The sequence below is a fragment of the Mustelus asterias genome, chromosome 4 (genome assembly GCF_964213995.1).
Source record: "Mustelus asterias chromosome 4, sMusAst1.hap1.1, whole genome shotgun sequence".
Classification (NCBI taxonomy): domain Eukaryota; kingdom Metazoa; phylum Chordata; class Chondrichthyes; order Carcharhiniformes; family Triakidae; genus Mustelus; species Mustelus asterias.
The window spans coordinates 139,491,098-139,514,610 of NC_135804.1; the positions used below are offsets into that span (position 1 = coordinate 139,491,098).

Here is a 23,513-nt window from a genome sequence, read left to right on the forward strand (position 1 = left end):
GACTGGGTGGCATGGACAAGTTGGGCCGAAGGGCCTGTTTGCATGCTGTAAACCTCTATGACTCTTTATCACTTAATTTATAAATAATGAATCAATAGTTCCATCCTACTATGGCAGTACATGTTATATATATCCTTTGTTGCTTTACTGGGGGAAAAAGTGGCTTGATTTTGTTGAATAGTCAGCCACTGGTGGCATCCCCTCTACGTCATGTGTACTCTACCCTAATGTGGAGATGCCAGCGTTGGACTGGGGTAAACACAGTAAGAAATCTCACAACACCAGTATCTCAGAATCTCAGAAACCCTACAGCACAGAAAGAGGCCATTCAGCCCATCGAGTCTGCACCGACCACAATCCCACCCAGGCCCTGTCCCCATATCCTTACATATTTACCCACTAATCCCTCTAACCTACACATCCCAGGACACTAAGGGCAATTTTTTAGCACGGCCAATCAACCTAACCCGCACATCTTTGGACTGTGGGAGGAAACCGGAGCACCCGGAGGAAACCCACGCAGACACGAGGAGAATGTGCAAACTCCACACAGACAGTGACCCAAGCCGGGAATCGAACCCAGGTCCCTGGAGCTGTGAAGCAGCAGTGCTAACCGCTGTGCTACCGTGCTGCCCCCTCAGGTTAAAGTCCAACAGGTTTATTTGGTAGCAAAAGCCACTCGCTTTCGGAGCACTGCTCCTTCGTCAGGTAAGTCAACATATCTTAATTAGTCTATCCTTCCTTGAATGAGAGCCAATTTTCTGATGAAGGAGCAGCGCTCCGAAAACTAGTGGCTTTTGCTACCAAATAAACCTGTTGGACTTTAACTGGTGTTGTGAGACTTCTTATTCTACTCTAAGGCAGGTCCTTGGCTAATTGTCTTCAGATGCTTCATTCCGAGCTGTTTATGTTTGCAGTTGTTTTTGTCAATGATAGTTTACCATTGACTTCCACTTTCAGGGGCAGAGCAAGATGGGCCTTTAAAGTCTACTTCAGTTAGAACTGGAATTGAACCCACATTATTGGTGTTATCATGCAAGCCATCAGCCAACTAAGCTAAACAGCTCTCCCACCCACTACATAACCCCACAAAAAGCCAGATAAACCACATATTTCTTGAATCTGTTAAGCAATCTTCCATAGCACTGCTCATGATGGTAAACAGATTGTTCATTTTGTTAGGGTGGGAGTGTTACACCATGTAATCCACAACACATTATTCCACTGCCAATGTGCTGTATTAAGATAAGTCAAGGGGAGACAATTAGTTTAGTTGGCTGATGGCTGGTTTGGGATGCAAGAGTGGCACCATCTGCGCAGGTTCAATTCCTGTACCGGCTGAGGTTATTCATGAAGGCCCACCTCAATCTTGCCCCTTGTCTGAGGTATGGTGATCCTCAAGTTAAGTCACCACCAGTCAGCCTATGATCACCTAGGACTATGGTGACTTTACCTTACCTTGCATTAAGATCAGAGTCCAACTTAAGCAAACAACTCAAGTCGATAACTTTAGCTCTGACGAAGTCATCCAGACTCGAAACGTTGGCTCTATTCTCTCTCCACAGAGGCTCTCAGACCTGCTGAGATTTTCCAGCATCTTCTGTTTTTGTTTCAGATTCCCGCAAACGCAGTATTTTGCCTTTATCGATAACTATATTACCAAATCGGAAACATTAAATTTCAAGCTCTTTGTGAACAATTGAGTTAATTTTCAGAAAGGGAATCGTTGGCCAGCACAGGCTAGATAAACTTTTAGAATCCTACAGTGCAGGAGGCCATTCAGCCCATCGAGACTGCACCACCACAAGCCCAACCAGGTCCTATCTGCATAACCCCATGCATTTACCCTAGCTAGTCCCCCTGACACTAAAAGACAATTTTGCACGGCAAATGCATCTAACCAGCACGTCTTTCAGACTGTGGGAGGAAACCGGAGTACCCGGAGGAAACCCACGCAGACATGGGGAGAATATGCAAACTCCGCACAGACAATGACCCGAGGCCGGAATTGAACCGAGTCCCTGGAGCTGTGAGGCAGCAGTGCTAACCACTGTGCCACCGTCCCCTCCTCTCAGGGAAGCAGCTACGTAACTGCATGTGTAGTCCCCTTTGCACACTGTAAATGATCAGACAGCACAAAGTGTGCGTGCCATCTGATTCGGAAGACACATTGCAGCATTATTAAATAGCACAACCAAGATAATGTTACAATGTTCTATTACTGTTAGGTAAATAGAAGTGAATTCATTTGAATGTTGAAGATTATATCCATGCGTTCATTTGTGGGTAGGTCACTGAAGGTGGTGACACTCAGCTCTGGTGTATTCTGTGCCTGATGCGTTCACTAGTGCAAAGCGAAGGGCTACCTTTGTTTGTAAAACGCAGAATACAACACAAATTTGCATTGAGTACAGTAACATAGATACATAGAAACCAGAAGCAAGAGGAGTTCATTTGGTCCTTCAAGCCTGCTCTGCCATTCATTATCGTGGCTGATCATAGAATTCAATATCCTGATACCCCCTTATCCCTTGAGCTCCTAGAGTTGTATCTAATTTCTTCTTGAAATCAGACGTTTTGGCCTCAACTACATTGTGGTAGTGCATTCCAGATTCATCATTCTCTGGGTGAATAAATTTCTCCTCACCTCAATTCTAAAAGGTTTGCCCCTTATCCTCAAACTATGACCCCTAGTTCTGGACTCCCCCCACCATCAGGAACATTCTTTCTGAATCTATTCTATCTAACCCTGTTGCAATTTTTAAAGTTTCTATGAGATCCCCTCGAACTCTTCTAAACCCCAGTGAATATGATCCTAACCGACCTAGTCGCTCCTCATCTGACAGACCTGCCATCCCAGGAATCAGCCTGGTAAACCTTCACTGCACTCCCTCTATAGCAAGGACATTCTCCCTTAGATAGGATACCAAAACTGCGCACAATACTTCAGGTGTGGCCTCACAACGCCCTGTACAATTGCAGCAAAACATCCCTATCCCGATACTCAAATCCTCTATGAAGGCCAACATACCATTTGCCTCCTTTACTGCCTGCTGTATCTGCGCACTTACTTTCAGTGACTGATGCACGAGGACTCCAAGGTCTCGTTGAGTATCCATCTCTCTCAATTTACACCCATTGAAGTAATCTGTCTTCCTATTATTGCTTACATTTATCCACATTATACTGGATCTCCCATGCACATGCCCACACACTCAGCCTGTCCAAATCACGCGGAAGCATCTCTGTATCCTCATTACAGCTCACCCTCCTATCCAACTTTGTATCATGTGCAAATCTGGGGATAATACATTCAGTTCCCTCTTTCAAATTATTAATATATAAATGTGAACAGTCCGGGTCCTAGCACAGATCCCTCTGGAACCCCACTAGTCACTGACTGCCAATCAGTAAAAGACACATTTGCTTCCTATCTGCTAACCAGCTTTCTATCAATCTCAAGATATTATCTGCAATCCCATGTGCTTTAACTTTACATAGTAGTCTGTCTATGTGAGACCTTGTCAAAAGCCTTCTGAAAGTCTAAATAAACCACATCCACTGGTTCTCCTTGGTCAACTCTACAAGTTACATTGTCAATGAATTCCAATAGATTCATCAAGCATGCTTTCCCTTTTGTAAATCCATGCTGACTTTGTCTGATTGGGAAGGCAGTGATACAATGCTGAGTGCTTTGTGATCGCTGAAGTGTGGTGAGCAGGAATTGTGCACAAAGTCTTTTTAAAACATTGGCAAATCAGAAATTAGTGTTTAATATGTTGGCAAAAATATTAAAACATTTGAAGAGATACATTACATTAAGTAATGGTTTTTATTTCACAATAACTGAGCAGTAGCATATTTGACTGTACAGGGGAAACATCCACTTAGATCAATTTTATACACTGTTTAATTATAATAAATTTGTCAAAGCAAAGCATGTGAGAATTTGTGTCTTCCATTACCTTAGTCCATGTCCCATTATTTATCTTTGCTCACTGAATCAATATTTGTGTCTTTATAATCAGTAATTTGACCCCTCAAAATGCCTGCAGCTTTCAGAAACTGCAGATGTAGGGGTGAGAAAAAAAAAAAGCTAATTTAAAGGCAAATTATCCTGAGCATAATTAAATATGATTAAAAAAACCCACATGAACAAGATTTGAATGCTACACACCAGCAAGGGTGAAATTCTTGCATGGAAATATTTACAAAAAGGTTAATGAAAATATCACACTCCATTCCAGCTTGAAATACAGAAGTCATTGTTTTCACCGGGAATTAACAAATGCATGAATTCCATCCCTTTGCTGATTGTTTCTGGTCCACTCTCTAGTGGCAAAGCATTATTGTCAAGTAAATCTAAGTAACACACAAAATGGACACTGACTCAAACAAAATGAAAATCGCATTAAGACCAGACCATGCTTAAACAAGTGTGATGTCTGAGATTTTATTTTAAACTGTGAAATAATAAATATATGCAAATACTGTACTTATTCTGTCATAATGGATTAACAGATCAATTAGCAGTCATGAAAATGATTTTAATGATCTGTAAAAGTGATTCTTGTTAAATTCCAATACTTTCCACGAAATTAAGTGTACAGTTGTGGTAAAAGAACATTCAATAGAGGATTAACAATGGGTTATATCATATTCTGAAGGGCCTCTACGTTTAATGACTTCCTCCTCTGCAAAGTATACTGCATCTCATCAATCCCCAAGTGCCCTTTAGAAGTATAATGCATTTTCATTTACTTATTTTTGCAGCTACAAAAGCTCATTTTTCATTAGACACCCGTTTTAAGGGAAAGTGTTTTCTTTGAGGACAACATTCAATAAAAATAATACATATCAGTAGTCGCAATGCAATACGTGCAGCATACCAGAACATTTCAGTCCAAAACTTCAATTTTTTTGTAGTTATTACACAACAGGCTAGTAAATCAGACCGTTAGTAGGCTACAGGAATATCTGAATACTAAACGGCGTCTGGCCAAAAATATACAATTTGTAAACATAAGCAGATTCTGTGAGCATCAGCCTTAAAGTAACAGTTTAATCTGTCACCACGTAAATTCATTCCATCTTTTTTTTTAAATTACAAATGCTTCATAGCCCACAGTATGAAGGCCTTTGGCTATTACAGTTTGCTACTTAAACAAAAGGAATATATTTCAAGGTACAGATCAGCCAAAATAAGTCAAATGGTTTAACCAGTCAGGAATTCCCTGTTATTTTGCAAGAATATTAAAAATGGAAACGCTTAACAATCCATAACTTCGTAATCATGTTAAAGACAAAAAGCAGGCATCGCAACTCTCATCACTGAATACTGTGCCTAAAACCAACCACAGTTTCTGAGCCTCAAGTTCAATTTCTTTGAATGTTAAAGCATTTTTAACTGAGGTAGCGATTGGCAGCAGGCCTGCCTAAAGCACAAATGGAAGATATGACCCCCTTCCCAAGTAAAACATTTTACAGTTTATTTATTAGTGTCACAAGCAGGCTTACATTAACACTGCAGTGAAGTTACTCTGAAATTCCCTCCAGTGCCTGTTCGGGTACACTGAGGGAGAAGTTAGCATGGTTAATGCACCTCACTTGCAACAGAAAATTCAGGGAGCAACGGGATGTAGGAATAATGGCAAGGGTTTCAATTTACCAAGTTCTTCCCTAATGCTTGCCTTGGCCACCCATTCCCAAACCATACACAACTCCAACATGTGCAAACGTTTGATCGACTGGCTAAATCATTTAAGTTAACTAAGTTTAAAATGTAGACTAGAAACTCAACAAATTCAAATGTATGTAAATCTTTCTGAAGGCGAAACACGATTTCTCTTAGAGTTGGTTTCCCTGGTGCATGGAATAAGGTGTAAATGGCAGAAACCAGGAAGCACCCAAATTTAATTAAGACTTCTGGAATTTGATTAGGATAATGCACCAATTTCGAAGAATTAGTCCAAGTGTGCTCAATTTGTCATACATGTGGAAGAAGAAATTGCATTTATATTAAGTGTTATGTCCTCAGGATGTCTAAAGCACTTCAGAGCCAATTAATTATTTTGTGAAGTGCAATTGCTGTTACATGTGTAAAATGTTGCATTTATCAAAGTGCCACAAACAGTAAAGGAGCGAACGACCAAATAATGTGTCTTACTGATGGTGGTTAACAAGGAATATTGACCAAGACACCTGAAGAATTCCTCTGCTGCCCTTAGGATAGTGCCATAATATTCAGGAGCTGGTAGATGGGCCCTTGATTTAATGTTTATTCTGAACACCTTCAACAATGTAGCACCCTGTCAGTACTGAACTGAACCTTCAGCCTGGAGTATGCTGTCAAGTAAACACACTCCTCTTAATCAGGTGAGTACTGCCAACTTAGCTTAATTCTCAATATCCTCTTTGCTTTCCCTACAAAAAAGAATCGGGATGAATATTTTAGTGCCAAAATTACATTCAAAGAAAAATAATTCCAATGCAAATGGCCCTTACATAATAAGCACAATCCTAAAATAATATTCATGAATATCATTTGGCTGATATAAACTGTTGAAAGAATTGATGGACAAAAGTGTAAACAAGCCTATGTATGTTACTGAAAGGAACATTAAGCTAAACAGTTGGGCTTTAGTAGAAAACACTAGAGAAAGGCTAAAAATTATTGTTGGTATTATTAACGGCATCCCCTTGTCCACAGTTTCAATGCAACTACTTACACAGTGATTTTAGATGAATTAATACCTCTGGCAAAATATCAGACAAATATCTGGTTAACATAGTAACAGTGCCAACGGTAATTCTCAAGTTTAAGGCGGCCATTGTTTAAGACCCACTGTATTATTTTCTGATCCATGACTGCATGAAAGCAAACTAAACAAAGCCAAGGATAAGTAGCTGCTAAAATGTTTCAGGTAGTTAGACATTTCCAAAATCAGTCAGTATTATTTACTGGCCCATTAAAAGCAAAATATTTGTACGAAATCCTAAATGTAACTTCACTTAATATCAGTATAATTGCTGTAAAGGGCTTGACCATTAAAAAAAAAATCAGCATTTTCAAGGTATAATTCACTATAGTTTAATAAATTTAATTCAGATTTGTTTAAATTATGCATAACATTTTAAGCTCCTGTCAAATAATACAAAAATGAATGGGAAATACTTTGGCCAACTGCATAAGCTCAAAACTTGCACCTGGAAAAAGCCCCACTAGAAATGCAGGCATTTGCCTAGACTATCAGATTTATTGCAACGGCTGTACATATAGGTTGACGCTTTCATTCAGGGAGAGTTTCTATGTATAAAACAAATGAGAGAACTCAAGACTATAAAATATTCATAGAAATAAACTGGCTACATTTTAATCATGTCTTGATTTTGAGACTGAAAAAGATAATACCACAAACAGACGGCAGCAGGGCCGGGAAGGGGAAGAAGAAAATGACCAACTACAGTCATACAAAAATACACCAGGGGGCTGAAATTCAACTTGGGCAGTAGCACGTAATGGGCAATTGCAAATCAGCATCCATTACTCTGGCGTGGTGTAAAATGGGCTGCCGATCGCACGGTATTGCCCGTTTGAGATACCGCCAAAGGTGAACTTCACCCCCATTTTGTTCCAAGTCTTTTCTAGCCTAGTTCTCTTTGTTTGGCACTGACCCTTACATCTCCATTAATACTATCGTACTATATAGGGAACGCCAGTTAAGTCGGAAGCAGTGTGCGATCAATAATTTGCAGTGCAAGCCACATAAGCTACGTAACAGAGTCAGGATTTCCTGGTCAGTTCTTGCAGTAATCCACAGAGCTTTGATAGCTGCCCTCTCAGACTCTCGCTGCTCATGGATTTGAGATGAGTAATTCCACAGTTTTCTTTACTCAGTGATTGCCAAAGCCAGCACTAATACTGACTCGAAACAGAAATAGCAGGACAGTAACCCTAAATAAATGGCAGCCTGCTACCATTTAAACAAAGGCACATCATTTAGAACGACGCCATTTATCAAAATATTTTTAATTCACTTTTTTGTATAAAGAGAAATTATAGTATTAACATGCAAATAAATCAACACCCCCGTCCAGCATTCTTTTAACATGCTGCAGTATAGCTTAAATGAATTCTATGGAGTCTCTAAGGTAATCAGTACTGTAAGTATTCAGAATTCTGTGCACACATCTCAAAGTGTTGTCTGTGAGTGTGGAGATACTGGCACTGGAGAAGATGAGGCGGATGAATTGGCAACGTGGGGAAGCATCCCTGTCGGAGAATCGGAAATCTGCAGCTCCTCCAGTTTCTTCAGTAACTGCTCTCGGACAACCAGCAACTCTTTGTAGCGTTGCTGCACTGGGTCCTGCTGCTCAGAGAGGGGACAGGAAAGATCCTTACTGAAATGTTAACATTTTACAGTAACGCGAAAAATCCCCAGATATTCATTCATAGATGTTTACAGCATGGAAACAGGCCCTTCGGCCCAACTTGCTGCCCTTTTTTAAAAACCATTAAGCTAGTCCCAATTGCCTGTGTTTGGGCCATATCCCTCTACACCATGTAACTGTCTAAATGCTTTTTAAAAGACAAAATTGTACCCGCCTCTACTACTGCCTCTGGCAGCTTGTTCCAGACACTCACCACCCTCTATGTGAAAAAATTGCCCCCTGGACCCTTTTGTATCTCTCCCCTCTCACCTTGAACCTATGCCCTATGCCCAAACAATTAACATTGAGTGAACGTTGGAACAGTTTTATCGCGTCCGTCGGGATTAGTGTCCACAATGGTTTGCCCTATCTTGCTCCTAAGAAAGTGATTAACCAGGTTCTAAACACGGCAGAGGTTGCACACCAAAGTTGAATCACTACTGCCATTCCTTTATGAACTTCTGTTCTGTTCCTGGATCAAGAAAATTACAAAGCAGATTTAACAGTGCAAATCCAAAAATATTTAAATTCAAAAGCAAAATACCGCTGTTGTTCTTGGAGAAAAAGGGGTCAAGGGGAGATTTGACAGAAGTGTACTAGATTACGACAGGCTTGATTAAGGTAAGGCAATTTATAAAATATGGGGTATAGATAGGGTGAACAGTTGGAAGCTTTTTCTCAGGGCAGAAATGACAATTACAAGGGGGCACAAGTTCAAGGTAAAGGAGGGAAAGGTTCAGTGGAGATGTGAGAGGGGAGTTTTTTTTTTTACACAGAGGGTGGTGGGGGCCTGGAATGCGCTGCCAAGTGGGGTGGTTGAGGTAGATACGTTAGCGATATTTAAGACTTACCTGGATAGGCACATGAACAGACGGGGAATAGAAGGAACATAAACAGTTGGTCTAGATAAGACAACGCGATCGGCACAGGCTTGGAGGGCCGAAGGGCCCGTTCCTGTGCTCGTACTGTTCTTTGTAATCAAGGAAAACATGTTCCCATTAGTTGGTACAAGACCCAGGGGACACAGATTTAAAGCTTTGGGCAAGAAATTCAGGGGGAATGTGAGAAAGGACTTTATTCTACAGCGATTGGCAATGACCTGGAATTTGCTGCCCATGAGGATGTGGAAACGAGAGATAATCAATGATTTCAGAAAGAAAATGGACGTGCACTTGAAGAAAATAAAACTTGCAAGGTTAGGAACAGAGCGAGATAATGAAGCTGGATTGCTCCACAGAACAAGCATGGACCTAAGGAGTCATATAGCTTTCCCCTCCGCCTTAAATGACAATGAATGGTACGTTCTCTACTAGCATGCTTCCTCACAAAGGACAGGACATAGGTTTATCTGCAAAGTCCCACTGGATTAATTCACAATGTCACTTGGACAAGTGCCTGACAAAGCAGGATATTTCCCCCAGAGAGGGTGACCAATTTGATAGGCTGCCTCACACCTGCAAAACTTTCACATCCGCACAGAAATATTGTATGCATACTCCTGAATATCACATACCTGCTGCCTGAACCAAGGGTTCCACCGAATGTAATAGTTGACCCAGAGATCCAAGTGCCGCATGCTGGCTACTGGGTAGAGTACCCGGTGTTGGTCTTTTGTATAAAAGGGATTGATGTACTTGTCAACTTCACTGTTTATATAAGACCATAAGGACACAGTTCTTTTTCGCAATTCCTTGAACCAACAAAACAAAAGCATGACTTTTAACACAATGTCGCATAAATATAGAAAAACAACAAACATCAGCTGGAAACTTTCTGCTGGTTGCCACCTACAGCCCTCCCTCAGCTGATGAAGCAGTACTTCCCCATGTTGAACGCTACTTGGAAGCAGCACGGAGTGTAGCAAGGGCACAAAACGTACACTGGCTGGGGCACTTCAATGGCCATTACCAAATGTGGCTTGAAAACATCGCCACTGACTGAGCTGGCCGAGTACTAAAGGACACAGCTGCTAGACTGGGCGTACAACAGGTAGTGAGGGAACCGACATGAGAAAAGTCTACTTGACCTTGTCACACAGGCATCTGTCCATGGCAGCATTGACAGAAATAACATCCACACAATCCTTGTGGAGACAAAGTCCCCACTTCACACTGAAGAAATCCTCTAGCATGCTGTATGATATTACTACTGGCAACAAGTTAGAACAGGTCTAACAGTTGGAAACCAGCATCTGCTGTGCACCGTGGGCTATCAGCAGCAGCAGAATTGTATTCGACCATGATCTTGGCCCAGTTTATCCCTCATTTTACCATTACCATCAAGCCTAGGAATCAACCCTGCTTCGATGAAGAGTGTAAAGGAGCATGCCAGGAGCAGGCATATCTAATAATATGTGCCAGGCTGGTGAAACTACAACACAGGACTACATGCCTGCCCAATTCATCAGGCGAATTAGCCTCCTGTCCATTGACACTGTCTACACTTCCTGCTGCCTCGGCAAAGCAGCTAGCATAATTAAGGACCCCATGCATCCTGGACATTCTCTCTTCCACCTTCTTCCGTCGGGGAAAAGATACAAAAGTCTGATATCATGTACCAACTGACTCAAGAACAGCTTCTTCCCTGCTGCCGTCAGACTTTTGAATGGACCTACCTTGCATTAAGTTGATCTTTCTCTACACCCTAGCTATGACTGTAACACTACATTCTGCACTCTCTCGTTTCCTTCTTTATGAACGGTATGCTCTGTTTGGAGAGCGCGCAAGAAACAATACTTTTCACTGTATGCTAATATATGTGACAATAATAAATCAAATCAAATCTAAACAGCACAAGCAGCATGCTGTAATTAAGCAATCTTCCAACCACCTGATCAGGTCAAAGCTCTGCAGTCCTTTGAAATCCAGTATGAATGGTGGTGGATAATTAAACATTGAATCAGAGAAGGCAGTTCCAAAATCATCCCCATCTTCTATGATGTGGGAGCATAGGAGCGATCTTACCACCTCCCTATGACATTCAAAGAGATTATCAGCACTGGATCCATCCCCACAACACCCTGGGGGTTACCATTGACCAGAACCTGAAATGGACCTGCCATATAAGTACTGTCACTGCAAGAACTGGCTGGGCTCCTCCATCGTTGAGGATGGGGATATTTGTGGAGCCTCCTCCTCCAGTGTGTTGTTTAATCAATCTCCACCATTTACGGCTGGATGTGCAGAACTGATCTGTTGGTTGTGGATATTACAATGAGAGCAACTCTGCTGGATGCACCTCGCTGATGCCCACTAGATGGCTATCAGAAAGTTTCCAAAATTCTGCGTGTACCAACCTCCTTCAACCGCTGCTGCTCACAGGTATAAAGGAAAGTCCCAAACCGGCAGCTGTACAGGTGATCCAGAATGGTAATCAAGAAAAGCTCATTAAACTGGAAAGCTGTCGGGAACTGGAGCCAAAGAAAAAATAATGTTAATGAAAAGCATCCCTTCTAAGCACGTTTTGTGAATTTTCTCTGAAGGTGGGCCAAGGTAACACTGGATGAAGCAAAGTTTGGTTTAAACTGTGCTTTACTCCACAGCAAGATGAAATAACAGGTTATTTCAAATGGATGCAACATATAGTCAACTTAAGGATGTCAAATAATATCAGACTCTAACTCACTGAAGTAGCTTACTTTTGCTTAGCTTAAACAGAATAACCCATCTGTATAAAAGCAAAATACTGTGGATGCTAGAACCTGAAACAAAAACAGAAAATGCTGGAAAATCTCAGCAGGTCTGACAGCATCTGTGGAGAGAGAATAGAGCCAACGTTTCGAGTCTAGATGATCGAGTCAGAGCTAAGAGCAAGGTGAATCAGCAGAGATTTGTACTTGGAGGGTGGGGGGCTGGAATGGGACAAAGGGAATGTAAATGAGGCGACAGGAAGCTCAGAAAGGTGATAAAAGTGTCCATTAAGTGATCAGATTGTGTGAATGGCAGAACAGAGGTACAGACGGTTAAGGGACTGCCTGGGGATTATGGCAGTTGCCCTGAAGGGGTGGGGGAGGGGGCAAGGAGAGCATCCAAACCATCCTGGGCCACTGCTCTCACCCTCTCCCCACTCTCCCAGAACCAGGATAGGGTCCCCCTTGTCCTCACTTTTCACCCCACCAGCCTCCGCATTCAAAGGATCATCCTCTGCTATTTCCTCCAACTCGCATTCTGCAGGGACTGTTCTTTCCGGGACACCCTGATCCACTCCTCCACCACACCCAACACCTCACCCCCTGCCCACACACCTTCCCATGTAATCAGCCCCTTTACCTCCTCCCTGTTCACCGTCCCAGGTCCTAAACACCCGTTTCAGGTGAAGCAGTGCCTCACATGCGCTTCTTTCAATCTGGTCTATTGCATTCGCTGCTCCCAATGTGGTCTACTCTACACCGGAGACACCAAATGCAGACTGGGTGACCGCTTTGCTGCACACCTTCGGTCCGCCCGCAAGCAGGACCCAGACTTTCCTGTCGCTTGCCACTTCAACACACCACCCTGCTCTCCTGTCCGTCCTTGGACCTTTTGCAATGTTCCAGCAAACCTCAACACAAACTGGAAGAACAGCACCTCATCTTCCAATTGGGCCTTCTGGACTGAACATTTACATTCCCTTTGTCCCATTCTAGCCTCCCACCCTCGTACTATAAAGCTCTGCTGATTCTCTTTGCTCTTAGCTCTAATGAAACGTTGGCTCTATTCTCTCCCCACAGATGCTGTCAGACCTGCTGAGATTTACCAGCATTTTCTGTTTTTGTAACCCGGCCGTATTCGGTCCAATGTCCCAGGACAGCAGTCCCAGGTCTTCGTGGCCTGTCTTGTGCACTGCCTTTTTTCCCCTGAAAGTTAATATGCCTTTGGCTCAATGTCAATGCCACTTTTGTCTAAGGAAAAGACCACAAAGTAGGCATGTCCAAACTGAATACCTCCCTCAGAGTCCAGTCCACCAGTCTAACTTGGTACTGATTTCTGCTGAGTTCAGATGAACAGAACTGTCACAACAGGATTGAAAATATACAAGTTTCTCGAATGTCAAATACTCTCCAGGATGCTAGCTTTAAATAGTCCACCTGAAACCTACCACATTCCTGTTACCCTTACGGTCCTGTAAATTTAAACCTTTTACAACTTTTATTTATATTGCGCCTTTGTGGTAATAAAATATCTCAAGGGAATTCCCAGAATTATAAAACAATATGTGACCACAAGCCACAAAGAAAGACTTGCATTGATATCGGCACCAGACATGAGGAGCTATTTGGGCAGAAAGTCAAAAGCTTGGTCAAAGATGCAGGTTTTAAGGAGTGTCTGAAAGGAGGAAAGTGAGGTAGAGGGGCAAGGAGATGCAAGGAGGGTATTCTAGAGCTTCGGGCCAAGTAACTGAAGGCACGGCCATCAATATTGGAGTGACTCAAATTGAGGATCTTCAGAAGGCCAGAATTAGAGGAGTTTGGGAATTGCGTGACTGAAAACAAAGATGAGAAGTCAAGCGTAAGGGTAAGAAAGGCTTGAGAGTTTCAGCAGCAGGTGAGCTGAGCTAGCAGCAAAATTGGGTAATGTTACAGAGGTGGAAACAGGGGGTAATGGCACACATTTGCCTTCAGGAGTTCATCTCAGGGTCAAAAATAAGGTTGAGAGCAGTCTAGCTTAGCCTCAGACAGTTCAGTGAGAGGGGATGTGATGGTACCTTAGGGATTGGAGCATGGGGCGAATTTAACTTCAAAAGGATTTGTTAAAAGTAATATATCCATATCCTTTCTGTGGAATAGTCAAAAGCTTCAGATATGTGATGGTAGACAAGAGTTGTCTATCATGCACTTTAATATAAAATCATAGAAATCCATTCGGCCCATCAAGTCGACAGCAACTCCCTGACAGAGTATTTCCCCCCACTGTATCCCAGTAAGCCCATACATTTACCATGGCGAACCCATCTAATCTATACATCTTTGGACACGAAGGGGCAACTTGTTTACCACAGCCAATCCCCCTAACCTGTACATCTTTGGATTGTGGGAGGAAACCGGAGCACCCAGAGGAAACCCACACAGGCACGGGGAGAATGTACAAACTCCACACAGATAAGTCACCCAAGGTTGGAATTGAACCCGGGTCCCTGGTGCTGTGAGGCAGCAGTGCCAACCACAGTGCCACCATGCTGCCTATCATAAATGCAGTAACATTTCCCCCACTTAATATTAAAATTACTTACTTGCTTTGTCATTTGCCACACACAGTCAATGAACTGCAGGAATATTGGAGACCGATCAGCATCTGCATGGTTCTTGTCACCATGTCCTATTCTCTAAAGCAAAAACATTCAGTCAACTTCTGTTTTGTCAAAACACACCTTTTAAACTTGCATCAATTAAAATTACAGGTGATTTTTAAACTTGAAGAACAATTATAATTCTTGATTCGTATTCGTGAAACTGGAATAACCTGATTCCCCAGTGCTAGTGTTGCAACAGTCTATGGACAAGCTGTAGAGAATGGTCATCAGAGCTGAGGGTTTGCATTTGAAACTATTTTCTTTCTTTTCAGATGCTAACTGATTTTTCTGCTTTATTACAATCATTTTCACAATGGACACTGATACTAAATTGATGGGAAACTGTATACACCTAAAGTTAAGTTTATTCATTAGTGTCACAACTAGGCTTACATTCAAACTGCGATGAGGTTACTGTGAAAATCCCCTAGTCGCCACACTCCAGTGCCTGTTCGGGTACACTGGGGGAGAATTTAGCATGGGCAATGCACCCTAACTAGCATGTCTTTCGGACTGTGGGAGGAAACCGGAGCACCCGGAAGAAATCCACGCAGACACGGGGAGAACGTGCGGACTCCACACAGAAAAGCAGGAATCGAACCCAGGTCCCTGGTGCTGTGAGGCAGCAGTGCTAACCACTGTGCTAACATGCCACCCTCATCTGAATAACTGCATACGGCTATGAAATGTAAACTGACTTTTGCATACTACTGGCATCTCTCTGTCCTCTATCAGGTTTTGTACTTTAGAATTACTGGCCAGAGAGAGCTGAGGCTTTGTAAGGAATTCTCTCTCCAGTGATGTGATGAACTGCCTAGGGAAGCGTACACACACGCAGTAGTTGCCTTTTCGCAAGAATGGGGGTAAAAAACAAACACTATAAAGAGCTTGTTAAATTCCAGAGAGCCAGGTGGCGAAGGACAGAACTGGAGCCAATCTTTACACTTAAACATTTTTTAAAAAATCAGAGATACACGTTACAAACATCCATTTCCTAACCTCACAGCTTCAGTCTATTCCTATTTAGGAGGGACACATACGAATCCCCAGTCGATGAATACCAAATGCATGCAATAAAAAAATACAATTAATGTACGATTTACAGCACATTTAAATCAATTACATTGAAATCTCCTGGCTGTAAATTTAATTGAAAGGCTATAGCAGAAAGCTCAAATAATCAACTCAGAAATCAATCCTTCAATAAAATGTAGTTGTCGTGCATAAACCCAACTGACTGCTTGCTATTTAAGGAATTCTTGCAAAAGATATTTTGCTGGACCCAAACTAGAATGAACGTTTTGCAAATTGTAATTAAGAGATTAATGTACAGACAAAAATGAAGTTATTTATAACTTTGGCACCAATTTCCGTGGCAACGTTCCACTATTCAAGATTTTGACTATGAAACTAATTAACTTATCCTTTTACCTCTGCAGGAGTTCTAATCTTGTCCTTAATTGAAATTTCATGATTTTGAATTGACCATTCAGTTTCCTTATTTCAATGTGAAGATGCTGGTGTTGGACTGGGGTGGACACAGTAAGACGTCTCACGACACCAGGTTAAAGTCCAACAGGACCCTTTCATAAGAATGGGATATGGCGCTTGACTCATCGATCGACAGTTCTGACACGCCACAGCGAAAAACTGCACCGACCTCCTCAGAGGACAAACACGGGACACAACCGACAGAGTACCCTTCGTCGTCCAGTACTCCCCCGGAGCGGAGAAGCTACGATATCTTCTTTGGAGCCTTCAACATGTCATCGATGAAGACGAACATCTCGCCAACGCCATCCCCACACCCATGCTACTTGCCTTCAAACAACTGTGCAAACTCAGAGACCATTGTCCGCAGCAATCTACCCAGCCTTCAGGAGAACAGTGACTACGGCACCACACCACGCAAGACGTGCCGGATCATCGACACGGATGCCATCATCACACGTGAGAACACCATCCACCAGGTACACGGTATACACTCATGCAACTCGGCCAACGTTGTCTACCTGATACGCTGCAGGAAAGGATGTCCCGCGGCATGGTACATTGGCGAGACCATGCAGACGCTACGACAACAGGTGAACGGACACCGCTTGACAATCACCAGGCAGGAGTGCTCCCTTCCTGTCAGGGAACACTTCAGCAGTCAAGGGCATTCAGCCTCCGATCTTCGGGTAAGCGTTCTCCAAGGCGGCCTTCAACGCAGAATCGCCGAGCAGAAATGGATAGCCAAATTCCACACGCATGAGGACAGCCTCAACCAGGATATTGGGTTCATGTCACTCTACGCGTAACTCCCACCATTTGGCCCGGGCTTGCAAAGTCTTACTAACTGTCCTGGCTTGAGACAATTCACACCTTTTTAACCGGTGATTATCCCTCTCTCCACTCGCATTGTCTGTAAAGACTTGATTACCTACACAGAATCGCCACAGTCCAGCGCCTGTTCAGGTCAATGCACCTAACCAGCACGCCTTTCAGAATGTGGGAGGAAACCGGAGCACCCAGAGGAAACCCACACAGACACAGGGAGACACTGACCCAAGCCGGGAATCAAACCCAGGTCCCTGGTGCTGAGAGGCAGCAGTGCTAACCACTGTGCCACCGTCGTCTATGTATGTCCTGTTTGTGAACCCAACTCTCCACTCACCTGATGAAGGAACAGCGCTCCAAAAGTTTGTGATACCAAATAAACCTGTTGGACTTTAACCTGGTGTTGTGAGACTTCTTACTGTTTCCTTGCTTCAACAGCTAACGTGATATCAAAAATTTCAACTTTCCAAGCAAGGTATATCGGTTTATTTTAGTCTCAGAAACAAGTAACATTAACACCCCAATCATAGAATGTAGTGTTCTGATATGATGAATAGCGATTTGGAATTCTTACCGTTGCAAATTTGTGTCCAAAACTTATCCACTCCTTTTCAATAAGTACTTCAAAACCCTTTGCTGTCCGATAAAAGCTGTCAAGCATCAGTAGAGCCAGAGAAGTAAGCTGTGCAGTGCGGTCCCAGCCATCACTGCAATGTATCAATGCTGAACTTTTCCCAGATGACACCTTATCTGCTACTCGAATTGCCCCTGCCAGAACAAACTACATATAAAAACATAAGTTGTACAATGTGTTTTTCAAAAATTGGTATGTTCACAGACTTTAAATGGAAATAACAATGCTATCTAATGATCACTTCCAAGAAATACACAACCCAATTCAAAACTTGCACGGAAACCTCAACTGGTGCACTTAATTAAAGACAAGAAGTTTATGTGTGGATGTAATGTTAACTGTTACACCTAATTTTAAAAACTCAGGCTGTTAGTTGTAAAATAAACTATTTTGATGCTTACCAAAACTAGATTACAAGATGTTCATCTTGCTTCTTTATTTATTTCACATATAATTGCTAATTTCTTTTTTAAAAAATCGAAGCAACTAATGTCGCAGACAAATTACTAGCCGCAAATCAGCATCTCACCTTAATGTGTTCTAACCAGTGTGTTGACTCAAGACTCGACAGCCAGTGGGATTCCTCTACGCTGGGGTACACAATGTCCTTTAATTTCCTTAGAGATTCCCTCATCACGTGAATGTTGTGAATGTCGAGGAAGATGACCTCTGCTCTCTGATAGGCATCGTCACTTTCATAACCCCCTCCTGTGGCCTGAAGAGAGAGTGGGATTTAATAAGGCCCTTCTTTTCAATTACTTGCAATGCAAACTAGCCTTTGTAGCCTTAGGTGCACTGACCCGAACAGGCGCCGGACTGTGGTGACTAGGGGAAATTTCACAGTAACTTCGTTGCAGTGTTAATGTAAGCCTTACTTGTGACTAATAAATAAACTTTAAAAAGTAGAAACTGTGCCTGGGTGGGGCAGGCTTGAAATACACACCCCAAAGGTGGGCACTAATTTGAACAGAGCGGATTTTAACTTCTTGCAATCTCGTAAAATATTTCCCAATTTACAGGAAGGAATAAATATGTTGGAATTTAATATCACATTAACGAATCACAAATGAAGAGAATGAAGTATTTGAAATGTTTTTCACAATAATTTACATGCAATGGGCCTTTGATTAATACAGCTTTTTAATAGAAGTAATTATGTCAGAGCTGAAATTCATAGAATCCCTGTAGTGCAGGAGGAGGCCATTCAGCCCATCGAGTCTGCACCAACCACAATCCCACCCAGGCCCTATTCCCATAACCCATTTACCCTGCTAATCCCCCTGACACTAGGGTCAATTTAGCATGGCCAATCCACCTAACCTGCACATCTTTGGACTGTGGGAGGAAACAGGAGCATCCAGAGGAAACCCACGCAGACACGGGGAGAATGTGCAAACTCCACACAGATAGTGGCCTGAGGCCAGGAATCGAACCTGGCATTGAGAGATACCAGTGCTAACCACTGTGCCATCCCAGCAGTTATATGGTGTAGTTAGATAGTAACTTTGGAGATTGAATGTAGTTAATATTTAGTAATATGATAATTAATACTCAGTAAAGGTACTGCAATATACAATGTTGTGACACTGCTTCACTGGTTAAAATAAAATGGTATCAATTATACAAAATTATAGACACTCCTAAAGCATACCCTTCAAACATGGGCCAGAATTAAAATATTGACAATTGCTTTGGCTTTTCATTTACTTTCAATGCCTTTACCTTAATTTTTATTCAGTTATCAGCCTTGAATCCTTTCTTTTTATATTGCCTTTTCATGCTTTTCAAAAGGAGATATTTTAAATAATTACCTTCAGTATCAGACTGGGACACAGTGGACCATTTTACCATTTCAGACAATACTAGTCTTGTAGATGGCTTGGACGTGGAACAAGTCAAAACGTAGAACAGGTTTCTCTCTCACAATGTGACCCAGCAGTAAACAAAGAAAATCAGGGAACATGCGACAGTCAATTCAAAGACCGCAGAAGGAATGACGATCTTGATCTCTACAAGTGAGTCACTGTTTTCTTTTTGAAACTTTTCCTGGGATTTAATCATAGAATCCCTACAGTGCAGAAGGAGGCCATTCGGCCCATCAAGTCTGCACTGACAACAATCCCAGCTCGGCCTTATCCCCGTAACCCCACTAGTCCCTCTAACCTACACATCCCAGGGTACTAAGGGGCAATTTAGCATGGCCAATCCAGCCTAACCCGCACATCTTTGGAGTGTAGGAAGAAACCGGAGCACCCGGAGGAAACCCATGCAGGCACGGGGAGAACGTGCAAACTCCACACAGACAGTGACCCAAGCCGGGAATCGAACCCACGTCCTTGGAGCTGTGAAACAGCAGTGCTAACCACTGTGCCACCGTGCTGCCCCAGATGTCAGAAACACTGGCAAAGCTGAATTTATTACCCACCTTTAGTGACCTCAAGAAGGGGCCTTCTTTTAGTGATTGCACAACTGGGCAAGTTGCTACAAAAGCAAAATATTGGGCATGCTGGGAATATGAAACAAACATGGAAAATGCTGCATTCTGTGGATACATTCCAAGGAAAGGTCATCGACCTGAACTCTGTTTCTCCCTTGACAGATGCTGCATAGAGAAACTAGGAGTAGGCCATTCAGCCCTTCTCACCTGCTCCACCATTCATGGCTGATCATCGAATTCACTATCCTGATCCCACCAACCCCCCCCCCCCCCCACACCCCCAATTATCCCTTGGCCCCTTTAGCCCTAAGTGCTGTGGCTAATTTCTTCTCAAAATCACAACGTTTTGGCCTCAATTGCTATCTGTGGTAGTGAATTCCACAGGTTCACCACTCTCTGGGTGAAGAAATTTCTCCTCACCTCATTTCTAAAAGATTTGCCCCTTATCCTCAAACTATGACCCCTAGTTCTGGACTCCCCCACCATTGGGAACATTGTTAGAATTTTGTAGGTTTCTATGAGGTGACCTGAATATTTTCAGCGTTTTCTGTTTTTATGTAGGCAGCTCGCTAGGTCACTGCAAAGGGTTACAAAGTAATGCAGACTCATTACATACAAGCCAGATCCTGAAGAACATTAATTTTAAAAATTAAATTAACTGCCATAAGTTACTAGCCTATTATCCCAACTATACCAACTTACCCTAAAGTGCACTATTCCTCTGCTTTTACATTGTTACACACCTTGTTGGCTACTGCATTGACACTTGGTCTTGCATCAAAGATGGTTAACTTCTGGGTCTGCCCATTGGACTCCCTGATAATATCAAGATACTTCTCATCATCTTTGCTGCGTTTCCCACTCATGCCAACCAGAGGCTGACTACAACGAACAATCACAGCTTGATTGTCTGGATGTATCCAAGATAATACCTGAAACGGATATAATCACAATTCATTACAAAAGTTGATTTTAAAAGCGGAAATTATTTCATGTGGTCATATTTACAAAATAAACACATGGAATACAACAACCAGGCCACACTTTATCCATGTACCATAGCTCCCACCAGCCACTTCCCTCATCCACTAAAATAGGCACTTTAAATAGCTGCTGAGCAGGAGTAAATAATTATACAGATTGGAAACAGGCCCATTGACCAACCAGTCCATGCTGACCATGGTGCCCTCACAGCTAGTTCCAATTGCCCACGTTTGGCCCATGACCCACTAATTCTTTTCCATCCATGTACTTATCCAAATGCTTTTTAAATGTTGCTATTGATCCTGCCTCAACCACTTTCTCTGGCAGCTCATTCCATATACGCACCACCCTCTGCGTGAAGAAGTTGCCCCTCAGGTCCCTTTTAAATCTTTCCCCCTCACCTCAAACCTATGCCCTCTAGTTTGCAATTCCCCTTCCCTGGGAAAAAAGACTATGCGCATTCACCCTATTTATGCCTCTCATGATTTTATACACTGCAATAAGGTCACCCCTCATTCTCCTACATTCCAAGGAATAAAGTCTTAGCCTGGCTAACCTCTCCCTACTCAAGCCTACTAGTCCTGGCAACATCCTCGTGAATCTTCTTTGCACTCTTTCCAGTTTATCAATGTCTTTCCTAAAGCAGGGTGACCAAAACTGTACACAATACTCCAAGTGTAGCCATGAATTAAATTTGTGCTGCTCCAGAATAGAACGGATCAAAGTGCTACGTCACCAATTTTGAAGGCACCAGGTGCATGACTTAGTGTGAAAGCCTTTTCCAGCCCACATTCTCTTATTGCGCGGAAAGAAAAGTTGGTGTCACTATTTCTGTTTCTGATGTATACAGAGCCAAGATGAGGTTTGTAAGCTTGGTGACTTATCTTTGCCATTGACTGCATGGTGTCAAAGATTCTACTATGGCCTTGCAAGAGTCACTGTGCTGAGAGTTTTGTGACAACTGTCTCACGTCAAGAAAAAGAAAACGAGCATTCCATATGAGTGATTATTAATGCATTTTTATATATGTTATGATTAATTCACAAAATGTTTCACATTGAAACTAAAAAATGTTTCAAAAATCTTCCAACTCAAGGCTTAACAAGTCTCTCAATTTATCAGGACAATGCCCCTTGAATAAATTCTGCCAGCTGTGAACTCTCTGTGGATTTAATATACAAGTATTATATGTGCAATGATATTACATTTCTAAACAGTCAACCTATAAAACAAATACTTTTCTCAGAGTTATGACAACTAAGAATTAGCAAAAAAAAACACAGAACTATGCTGGACACAAATATCGCAAATTTTTAAAATGATCACTTTTTTAAAGAATTAAAAGCCTTATTCAAACTTATTCAATTAACACAATATTCTGGCTTTGAGTGGCAGTATTCCTCTAGTTGCATTGCATACGTACAGTCAGAATAAATTTTTACTCAAAAAAGCAGCCAAATCAACAACACGACACTGTTAATAGACTAAAATCTGAGCAAGTGCACATCTTTTAAATACTCTTTCACAGAATATTGCTGGTTAGGCCGGCATTATTTTGCTTAACCCTATTGTCCTCGAGAAGGTGGTAGAGCGCCACCGCCTTGAATCGGGGCGACACGGTGGCACAGTGGCTAGCACTGTTGCATCACAGAGTCAGGGACCCGGGTTCGATTCCCGGCTTGGGTCACTGTCTGTGTGTAGTTTGCACATTCTCCCCGTGTGGGTTTCCTCCGGGCGTGCCGGTTTCGTCCCACATTCTGAAAGACATGCTGGTTAGGTGCATTGACCCGAACAGGCGCCGGAGTGTGCCAACTAGGGGAATTTTACAGTAACTTCATTACAGTGTTACTGTTAGCCTACTTGCGACTAATAAATAAACTTTACCTCACTTTTTTTTACTTGAACTTTACTTGAATCGCTGCAGTTCATGTGCCGTAGGTGCACCCACAGTGCTGTTTAGGAGGGAGTTTCAGGATCTGGCTCAGTTACAGTGAAGGAAGAGCGAAATGGTTCCAAATCAGGATGGTGTGCGCCCTGGAGAGGAACTTGCAAGTGGTGGTGCTCCCATGTATCTGCTGCCCTTGTCCTTCTAGGTGGTAACGGTCACGGGTTTGGAAGGTGCTGCCAAAGAAGCATTGCCACAGTGCATCTTGTAGATGGTACACACTGCTGCCACTGTGCATCGGTGGTACAGCAAGTGGGTGGTGGTGGTGATGGTGGATACAGGTAAGGTAGATAGTCTGAGCCAATCACCAAATCCTGGCACTGCACAATGGGAATCACAGCTTACTTTCACTTGTTTTCTACCAGAGTGAAGACGACATGTCCCACCTTTTTTCCACTTAGGACATGAGTAACTATGGAAGGTAAGACCCTCCATCTGGGAGTGAAAAAGGTTCTGCCCCTTTTCAATAATTAAGGAATCACTCAAATTAATCATTA

The 23,513-nt window shown here is 42.5% G+C and overlaps 1 protein-coding gene across 4 annotated transcripts in view; it reads right to left on the bottom strand.

Moving 5' to 3' along the window:
- Positions 1-3,757: 3,757 nt before the first annotated feature.
- mtm1 (myotubularin 1) overlaps positions 3,758-23,513 on the bottom strand; it is a 113,365-nt gene continuing 93,609 nt past the window's right edge. For all 4 annotated transcript variants that reach the window (XM_078211796.1, XM_078211797.1, XM_078211798.1 and 1 more), the window contains 7 exons: positions 20,831-21,019; positions 18,180-18,365; positions 17,591-17,797; positions 14,638-14,730; positions 11,726-11,839; positions 9,944-10,120; positions 3,758-8,369 (listed from right to left, as the gene is read on the bottom strand). In XM_078211796.1, coding sequence (XP_078067922.1) covers positions 8,193-8,369; positions 9,944-10,120; positions 11,726-11,839; positions 14,638-14,730; positions 17,591-17,797; positions 18,180-18,365; positions 20,831-21,019 — 1,143 coding nt within the window. In that variant the 3' untranslated portion in view covers positions 3,758-8,192. The remainder of the gene's footprint in view (positions 8,370-9,943; positions 10,121-11,725; positions 11,840-14,637; positions 14,731-17,590; positions 17,798-18,179; positions 18,366-20,830; positions 21,020-23,513) is intronic.